Raw genomic sequence first — 9,238 nt, 5'->3', positions numbered from 1 at the left:
TGTTTTACTCTCTTGCTTCATGATTGTTTGTGATGGGAACGAAGCGTCAGTTTTCCTTGCTAACTGATGTCACAGTTCTAGTCGAGGCAAGATTTATAACAGTGACAGTAACTAAATTGAGAAGGATGGGTTGTGACGTTTAGACACACAACTGGACTTTCGCGTAATTGTTCTTATGTATAACTTGGCTCTGTGTTTTCCTGCAGACGGAGGCAAAGGATAATGTGCATGTATGCGGTTCTTCTTCATACCAGCTAGGAGGTCAACCTTGAAGCTACCATAAAACCAAATCATCAAAAGAACGGCATTGACTTGAACGGTATGGCAAGCCAGGTATTCCAGGAGGGGTCGAATCTGCTCTCTGTAAGGGGATTCTTTCGACAAGGCAAAACCCCTCCTTTAATTGATGTTCATTTTCTGAATGATGTGGGTGTAATTTGACAATGTGGTATGCATGTGCACTTTTATTTGAGAGTGAATCCCATATGCAGGATGATCCCCATGATCAATTCTGCGCTTTGTCATATTCCATTAATGTAAATGAGTGTTCAAACAAAGCTCATACAAAAAAGAATAAAGCAGTTAAATCTCGAAACTTACTCTATAAGATTGAAGCTAACATTGTGGCAATGCTGAAATAACTGATAAAAAAACGTATTATATCTGTGTGCTAGTTGAAGGACCATATTTGAAACTACTGAAATGAGGTACTTTGACACAAAGTTAAAAAATAACCATCCATCCATTATCCGACCCGCTGATCCTCGCCACGGTCCCAGGAGGAAACAGCTTGACATCATTACGTGTTTGTTTTTCTGTTGGTAATTGATAGTTCCGACTGCATGCTAGCGAGATTCTTGAGGTGTGACTAATAAACGGTGAAATGAACTGAAAGAGAAACACTCATTTTTATACATAAGCTTTCCAGACACACAGACAAAATCAACGGCCAAAAGTCCTACGCTGACATCTGTTGGCCGTAGATGGTAATGTCCATTATTTTCCAGTTAACGTTGTAGTATTTTTTTCTGTGTGATGAGATGAAATGAAGTTTAAATTACTGATATTTTGTGCAGCATATTACGTGTTGTGTGTGTAGCATTTGGGTGTAACGTTTTACTCACCTATTATTATTTTTTGTTTATTTTTATGAGCTGGCGTGAATATACATACTCATGACACATGTCTAGATGCACACGGCAATATACATGAAAATCACCTTTGTGCTCATTGCCCCACCTGAATGTCATCATCACAGACATTTTGTTTGGAGTTTGTGACCTATTAAAAAAGTTATAATGTAGAGAGTGGCTGCATCTTTAGGGTTGTTATCGTAGAAACCATATCTGATCGTTTAATTTCAAATCACAGCTTTGTCGAAATCCAGTCTTGTATCCCAGCGCAGTGAACCTTGTCTTTGTATCTCACACGTGTGTGACAGAGGAGGGCAGTAAGGAGGGGGGTGGCGGGTGATCAATCATGGTGTGATCCACCCCAAGACCCTCATGCTTGTCTGGGTGAATACATGAGTCCGCCTGGGGGTGGGGGGTCTTTGTAATTGTCCTCCATTGCCCACTACTGTTATACAGTAGTGTTCCTGATTTTGAGACATACTCTAGCACTGGTAAAAGGCTGGATCTTGCCACTGTGGGGTCAACATGGAGCACAGTATGATTATTGAGCAAATGTTGATGTTGTTGTGAAATGCCTTTGACCACATTTGAAAAGAGTGTGAAATTTGATCTTATTTAACAACACGTGAAGTAAAGTACAATGGTTGAGAACAAATGTAGTCAATTTGAGCAGACTTTTGATCAGATTTCATTTTGGTGAATGTGGAAGTAATCGTGTTTATCGCCAGTGGAAAGACGAGATAAGGGCTGAGTCAGAAAGGACCACCAGTGGGGCAAAGCCTTCATTAGTGCACAGCAGGACGGCATGGGAAAAAAATGGGTCTTTCACAGGAGCAAACGGGCAAATGGGAAGAATCAGGGGCTAAAACGTTCTTGTTTTCAGAGTCAAACTTTAATGCTTGTGTTTTACTTTGATTTTGTCCTTCATTGCCTGAAACAGAAACCCACTTTTTTTCAACCTGATTATGAGGCTGTCGAAAATGCCCATTTTGCTACTTTCTTGCTCCAAAAGTATGATAAAAATTTGAAAAGACTCCGCCCCCCTCTGCCCCAAGGACAGGCCATGCCATCTTTTATTCAACTGAGACAGTGGCAGATTTATGACATGTCTAGCTAAATGGAAGATTTTTAGTTGCTTCAGAGTCGAAGAAAGAAGGAGCTAAGTCACCAAACTACGTTAGGTCTTTCAGAACCTCCACTCCATTTGGAACTTTGATGTATTGTGTTCCCCATTAGCATGCTCTGAATGCGGGATGTGAAAACAAGACCGAGTTTGGCATCTTCACAGATTATCAAGACACATGCTTGTCCTCCAGTGGTGCAAATCCTCGACTAATTTGTCTTTCAAAGACGCTTGAGAATCACTTCAATACACATTGGCATCAAAGTGCTGCTGGATCAACACCTTGATAGAGGTGTCAACTTCACCATGTTATCCTTGTAATCCTCTTCTTTCGTGTATTCACGCAATTATAATTGGAATGCCCACAATTTACTTTCCTAGCAGGTTCTTAGAAAATGCTTCGATTCCGGAGGAAAGCAGTATTTATTCGTTTGCGTTTGGCATGGAGAAACAACACAGTGTGCTTACAATGTTTACCCATATATTCAAAGGCTGAGACAAGCTAATATACATAGAAGCCATGTGAAGATGTTTAAAAAGTGCAAAGATAATTACAAATCAAAACAAAACAAAATTGTTTTGTCATATTGTCTCTATGCTGTCATATTATTTATTTAGTTTTTTTTGTTCTTTTGACTTCAAGACGCCGCCCCGAGAGTGGCTGCCTTTCCAGCAGCTCATGTATTTTGTTTTTCTACTTTCATTCCTTTCATCACTTTGCTGCTGTGAAATGTAAATTTCTCCACTGTGAGACTAATAAAAGCAAATCCAATCCAATCCAAATCAGACATTGGCCCTCGTCGAGAAGACCGTCTATCGCGCAGCCTCTTCTTACTTGGGTCCACGCTGTCGCCGTCTGAAGGCATGTCCTTCAGTGGCTTCCCTCCTGGTGCACACGTGTTTGACCACGACTTGGGAGCAGTCCTCACAGTTCACCTTGCAGCACCAGTGGAACTTACAGTTGCAACTGGTCACCATCTGCGCTTGCCTCTCCTCCACCCTCAATCCGCACTCGTGGCACAGCCTGCGGCAGCTTCTCCTCTCCCACGGCGTCAGGCCCTCGCCGTGCTGCACGCACTCCCGGCCCTCAGTGCCGTACAGTCCGAGAGAGATGTTTCTCTTGCAGTAATCTGGAGAATCCTCCAAGTAGATGAGTTCAGCGTGGGGGACGTTGCCAAAGGCGTCGACTGAGGCACCGCTGCTCTCGGCACTGTTCCCTGCCCTTTTACGCTTTTTGTCAATGTCCAATTTTTGGGCTTGATTGTGTTTGACCTTTAAATAATCGCCGATTTCTCTGAAGTCGGATAACTGGGACCAACATGTTTGGACGCTGCAGCTCTCAGACATCCCGTGACATCTGCAGATACGTTTCATGGTTGCCTTCACGGCCTGTTGGGACACCAGAAAGAGGACTGACTTTCCTGATAACATTTTCAATGGAATTTCTCTTTTTACCTCCGCCACTTTCCCCTTAATTCCCTTCAATTCAATCATCAAATGCATTTGCGCTTTCATCTTTGCATTTAACTACATTAAAAAAAGAAAATCCCCCCATGGGCGCCCTGGTTGTCGAGTGGTTAGCACACTGGCTTCACAGTGCAGAGGTTGCGGGTTCAAGACCTGCTCCGGCCTCCCTGTGTGGCGTTTTCATGTTCTTCCCGGGCCCGCCTGGGTTTTGTCCGGGTACTCCGGTTTCCTCCCACATTCCAAAAACATGCATGGCAGGCTAATTGAACACTCTAGATTGTGCCGAGGTGTGAGTGTGAGCGCGGATGGTTGGTTGTCTCTGTGTGCCCTGTGATTGGCTGGCAACCAATTCAGGGTGTCCCTTGCCTAGTGCCGAAGACGACTGAGATACGCTCCAGCACCCCCCCAAGACCCTCATGAGGAATAAGTGGTCTGGAGAATGGATGGATCGAAAATCGCCCCATTTTGATTTGTTGTCATCACTCAGACACTGAGTCATGCATTCGTTTCGGGTGACAACTTACAAGACGTCCAACTCGATTGTTGTGCAGGTTGACAGCAGCTCTTGAGTCCTGACCACTCTCTTGTGCATCCACGTACTGTTGGGAAATCCTCTCCCCGAAATCCACGTTATCACTGCAGCCTCCCCACATCCAGCCTTGTCCACCTTGACACACATAACACATTTCAAATGTGAATTAGCCATTTTTTTATTTGCAATGAGCAGGGTGTGTGTAATTCTCACAGAATGTGACAACTAACAATCTGTAATAATGAGTTTACCAATTTTGCCATTCCTTGACACATCACAGCCACAATTGTCAAGGTCTCCCATACTGCAATTCCTTGTCAGAACGTACATGACTCCTGCAGCACTGATGGCATGGACAAATGACGTCTCACGAGTGGCTGAGAAGGACCAAACATACATCATAATTATTTAGTCAAATGACTTATTTTTCAAGCCGAACAGTTACTTGGAAATGTGTGACTCCAGGTTTATAATCGGCGTATTTGAGGGAGTCACCCACCGCGTCTCAGTCCCTTCAGCTGGACAGCACTTTCTGGACAGTTCCATCTGTCCCACGTAAACTGGTGCTTACACTCCACGATGCCAATCTGGGTACCAACCTTAACACTTTTGGCGTAGGTGAGATAAGCCTATCGAAAAGCGAAGGTGTGTGAGTTCATATAATTTATTTCAAGTACACGTTGCAATTGTTGCTTACCTTTGAACCAGTCATCAAAAAGTTACCAGCAATCCTAAAAAGAAAATGAGATTTTTGTTAATTTGTCAGAAGAAAAAATATTTTTAAAACGTTGTGGGTGACTTACCAGGCGTGTACTGGCCACATCATGCAAAGAAGAGCAGGAAGTAGCCACTGCAAGTACGCCATTTTGACCAATTATCGACCTCCAAACTTGTTTGGAGCCCGTGGTCTGGAGCTTAAGTAGAAACAAACGGCGCCTTTGTGCCTCGTCCCCCAAGTGGCCAAAAAGCTGATTGGATAACGGATTGAGGAAACGCCTATATGCGCACTTCAAAGGCTTGCTGTTTATAGGTGATAGTTTCTTTTCCTTCCAAAGCTGCTTGACACCAATAAACAAGTGAGGCTAACTTGGGAAAAACCAGACGTGTTCGTTTCATCTTATAAAACATATTTTATAAAGTCACTATAATGTACAAAAAACAGATTGGAGAGAAAATTAACCAGGCACACCGGTTGTGAATGAAGCATTTTTTGTTCAGAAATGTGTTTTCAAAATCAATGAAGTGCAATTCAACGGCATACAGAACATTTTCGGTTAAAAAACATTCGTGCAACGCAAATCTGCACATCAGAGTCCACGCCGGCGGTGTTTTCGTTTTGCATTGTTTGTTTTTCTGGCGTTTTCCTTGGGCGTGCAGTAGTATTTAGTAACGACCTGCGCGCATTTATCACATTTTACCGTGCAGCACCAGTGGAATTTGCAATTACAGCTGTTGACGACTTGGGTGCGCTTCTCCGCCACTCGGAGGCCGCATTCGTAGCACAGCCTCCGACAACTTTTTCTTTCCCGCTGCGGCATGCTTTTGTCCCCCTTCAGGCACTCCCGTCCCTCGGTGCCCTCGTAGCCGAGGCTCCGGTTTTTGACGCAATAATCCGGGGAGTCCTCGAAGAATATGAGCTCCGTCCGCGGAATGTTGCGGAAGGCGTGCGTAATGGCGCCTCTGTTGTCGGCACTGTTGCCAGCCTTCAGCGGCCTCTTGTCTACTTCCAACTTCTTTGCCTGAGAATGCTTATTTTTCAGGTAAGTGCCCACATCTCTGAAGTCGGCCAGTTGCATCCAACATGTTTGGATGCTGCAGCTTCCAGACACTCCGTGGCATTTGCAGGCTCTCCTCATGGTGGCTTTGATTGCCTAAAAGAGACAAAGATCATCCATTCTCTTAAAGATTTAAACTATATATGAAATATTCTTTTTTTTGCCCGTCAGCTGTGTTTAATAATCTGCATTAATAAGTGAATGTCTACCAATCTTCCGGCTTCGTTGTTATGCAGGTTGACAGCAGCGCGAAAGTCGTGACCGTCTTCCAATGCGTCCACAAACTGTTTGGAGATCTTTTCTCCAAACGCCACGTTATCACTACAACCTCCCCAAATCCATCCTCTGCCCCCTGAAGATAAATAAAAATCGTATCACACCATAAAGACAAAAACATACATAAATATAATTGGATAAGAATGTGTTTTTGCACGCCATACCAGTCTGTCCTATTCTGGAGTCATCACATCCGCAGTTGTCAAAGTCTCCCATGCTACAGTTCTTGGTGAGAGTATGCATCACTCCCGCAGCGCTGATGGCATGGACAAAGGATGTCTCTTTGGTAGCTGCGTCAAGTCAGAGAATCAAAATTGGAATTTGCAATTATTTTTGCGTGGTTGCCCCTTGCGTAATGCGTGCGTAAATTACAACCGTCTCGCGCAATGAGAGCGAAACGAGGAGTTCAGTTACACTTATGAGGCTTATGGTGGCAATGTTATTTGCGCACATTGTGTCTTACTCGTGATTGCCAAAAAGAATAATGTCTTACCAATTCTGTGGCTGTTATGTGTGGATAGCTGAAGAGCACTCTGTGGACAGTTCCATCTGTCCCAAGCAAACTGATGTTTGCACTGTTGTATTCCATTCTGCGCACCCACTTGCACACTACCAGCGTAGGTAAGAAAAGCCTGAAGGGAGCGAAACGTAATGCAATTTGTTGTTTAGCCCAGCCAAATGCGAGATCGTTAATATTATTGATCTCATAATGTCGAGTTTGCATAAATCACCGTGTGGTGTGTTTACCTTTGGTCCAGTCATGAGGAAGTTATTCACCGTCCTATGAAAGAAAAAAAAAATAGTTATTGAAATGTGTCCAAATTCAAATGCCAGAAAACTGACGATTTAAAATAACTGACAGACCAAGTGGATGCGGACTGCAAAACACAACCCGTGTAGAGAACCGCCACAATAAGCAGCCTACAGGCTCCCATCGCAATGGTTAAAGTGCTAACGTCGGTTTATTCGAGTCCCAGACGAGAGGAGCAAAAAGAGAAGAGTAAGCTCAAGGTGTCCCCCAACCTCCACGCTGATTTTATTTATATGGTGGTGGAGCCTTTGATTGACACATTTGTTGAACAAGTAACGGTCCACTGTGAAAAAAGACGACAGTGACGGTCCGGGCCTGTAGACAAATAGGAGCCGTGCGCGCACAAGTGCACTTCAAAGAGAGAACGCAGACACTTCAACACCCCTCATTAATTCACCTGCATCGATTTGGTACCGGGTTCTTTTCCACCAAGTGGCAACGTGTAATTACTTTAGAAATTCGCATTCAAATTCAATATCTGGGAAAGCCCAGATAGAGCCCCCGCAAATATTTATAATATACAGACGATAGTAATTAAATTACAAGATTTAAAATGATGGACGTAGCCTGCAAGGTGATGTTTTTCGACACCCCCTTTCTCTTCTCTAGGTTTGGGAAATGGCACCAGTGTCCCACAGGGCACACGGTGACGACAAAGCCATAAAGTCTTGCTGGAGCTGAGCCCATATAGTCATGTAAATACTTCTTCACACATCGCCGACATTGGCATCTTGGTGATAATAGGATAATAGATGTTTCCTACCGAAACAACCAGGTGTGAAAACAGTCTGGAATTTACAAGGGTATAAATCCATGAGAGCATAATTGCGGGAAACATGCAGGTTGGTTTTGGAGTTGCAATCGGAATAATGCCGACACCCGTTATGAAAATCAACAGTTGAGAATGAAAATACGTTTATTCACCACTTCTGGTTATTTTTGCGATTGGTCATAAAATGACTGCAGTCGGTTATCAACATTAAGCACGTCAATTTCTGACATTTCTTGGCGTCATTCGCCCCCAGACACGTACATTACGCAATGTATTAATTAACATTCGATTTCAACAAAATCTCCTCTACGTGTCCAAATCCCCCAATAAACCACTCAAAACAGTCGACATTAACAACGCACTCAGCGTGTCAAACAATGGACGGACGAATGGGCGAAAACATCATCACAATAGAAAAGATAAATAGATGACGGATAATCCCTTAGTTAGATATCAGCCGGGCCATTGGGATTCATTCTGCCACATGACTGAAACCACAGAGACACTCTGGACTGGGATGGGATATACTGGCTAATGCAAATCCACTCGTCACATTAAGGAAGTGTTTTGCAATCTTAATGGATAATTAACGTGTGAAGATAGTTCAAAATATATGGGCGTATTATTGTATTGGAGCAATCGAAACTATCCCGACCAAACATGTGTATAACAGCACCAAATTTACAACGAAAATAAGTACTAAACGATGGAGTTTCTGAGTAAAACATTGTGTCAAATGTAAAAACAAAAACAAAAAAATAAGATGACATAATGTTTGAAAATAGGTTCCAAAGCCAAATAAATCTTAAACCGCCACGGTTCTCTTGTTCCACCCACCAAATAAAATCTTAAATAAAATAGTTAAAATGAAATGTACATGTAATCATGAAATGTAATTTAAAAAAACTAAATTAATAATGTTTTTAAATATTTTAACTGCTGTCTCTTTTAGCTGTAGAGACATTTGTTTTGATAAACATCTTTTAAATCATAATTACTCTTAAAACAGAAGAGGAAAGCAGTGAATCACACAATATACTAGATTTGACATCATTTAACAGCTTTCCAAAAGAAAGAATAAAGTGAAAATATGTCCTCTCATCTATTTTCTAAATTGTATCAAAAAAAAAATATGTTATGCAAATGACCAAAATAAGACAATTGTTCAAAATAGTTCTTTACTCATTTAAATTCAGGAGTACAATTGCTCAACAATTGGAGGACAAGCAAAAAAGCCAGGTTACCATGTTTGCACCTTGTTAACATGATTGCAGTTATGGGTATTGTAAGTCCTAAATAAATAATATTATTGGGAAAGAAATCTCTCAACTGACCCACTCTAACCTTTG

General features: G+C 42.4%; 2 protein-coding genes across 2 annotated transcripts; both read right to left on the bottom strand.

The window, feature by feature from the left end:
- Nucleotides 1-3,087: 3,087 nt before the first annotated feature.
- LOC148901704 (protein Wnt-8-like) lies at nt 3,088-5,120 on the bottom strand. The gene is made up of 6 exons (XM_089017434.1): nt 5,059-5,120; nt 4,953-4,986; nt 4,755-4,884; nt 4,507-4,632; nt 4,248-4,390; nt 3,088-3,645 (listed from the first exon to the last, which is right to left on the bottom strand). The coding sequence occupies exons 1-6, from the start codon at nt 5,118-5,120 to the stop codon at nt 3,088-3,090; spliced, it is 1,053 nt and encodes a 350-aa protein (XP_088873560.1).
- A 309-nt stretch (nt 5,121-5,429) lies between these two features.
- LOC148901703 (protein Wnt-8a-like) lies at nt 5,430-7,699 on the bottom strand. The gene is made up of 6 exons (XM_089017421.1): nt 7,171-7,699; nt 7,054-7,087; nt 6,800-6,938; nt 6,471-6,596; nt 6,240-6,382; nt 5,430-6,126 (listed from the first exon to the last, which is right to left on the bottom strand). The coding sequence occupies exons 1-6, from the start codon at nt 7,239-7,241 to the stop codon at nt 5,563-5,565; spliced, it is 1,077 nt and encodes a 358-aa protein (XP_088873547.1). The 5' UTR covers nt 7,242-7,699; the 3' UTR covers nt 5,430-5,562.
- Nucleotides 7,700-9,238: the final 1,539 nt, after the last annotated feature.

This window comes from Hippocampus bargibanti, linkage group LG02, assembly GCF_051943395.1.
Source record: "Hippocampus bargibanti isolate YZ-2025 linkage group LG02, ASM5194339v1, whole genome shotgun sequence".
NCBI lineage: Eukaryota > Metazoa > Chordata > Actinopteri > Syngnathiformes > Syngnathidae > Hippocampus > Hippocampus bargibanti.
This window is presented reverse-complemented; position numbering and strand designations above follow the sequence as displayed.

Excerpts from the sequence above, each read along its gene's own strand:
- LOC148901704 (XM_089017434.1), bottom strand. The coding sequence starts at position 5,120 with ATGGCGTACTTGCAGTGGCTACTTCCTGCTCTTCTTTGCATGATGTGG. Across the intron at positions 4,987-5,058 it reads ATGTGGCCAGTACACGCCTG|GATTGCTGGTAACTTTTTGA; the intron begins GTAAGTCACCCA and ends TTTTCTTTTTAG. Across the intron at positions 4,391-4,506 it reads GTCAAGGAATGGCAAAATTG|GTGGACAAGGCTGGATGTGG; the intron begins GTAAACTCATTA and ends ATGTGTGTCAAG.
- LOC148901703 (XM_089017421.1), bottom strand. The coding sequence starts at position 7,241 with ATGGGAGCCTGTAGGCTGCTTATTGTGGCGGTTCTCTACACGGGTTGT. Across the intron at positions 6,597-6,799 it reads ACATAACAGCCACAGAATTG|CTACCAAAGAGACATCCTTT; the intron begins GTAAGACATTAT and ends GACTTGACGCAG. Across the intron at positions 6,383-6,470 it reads CTCCAGAATAGGACAGACTG|GGGGCAGAGGATGGATTTGG; the intron begins GTATGGCGTGCA and ends ATTTATCTTCAG.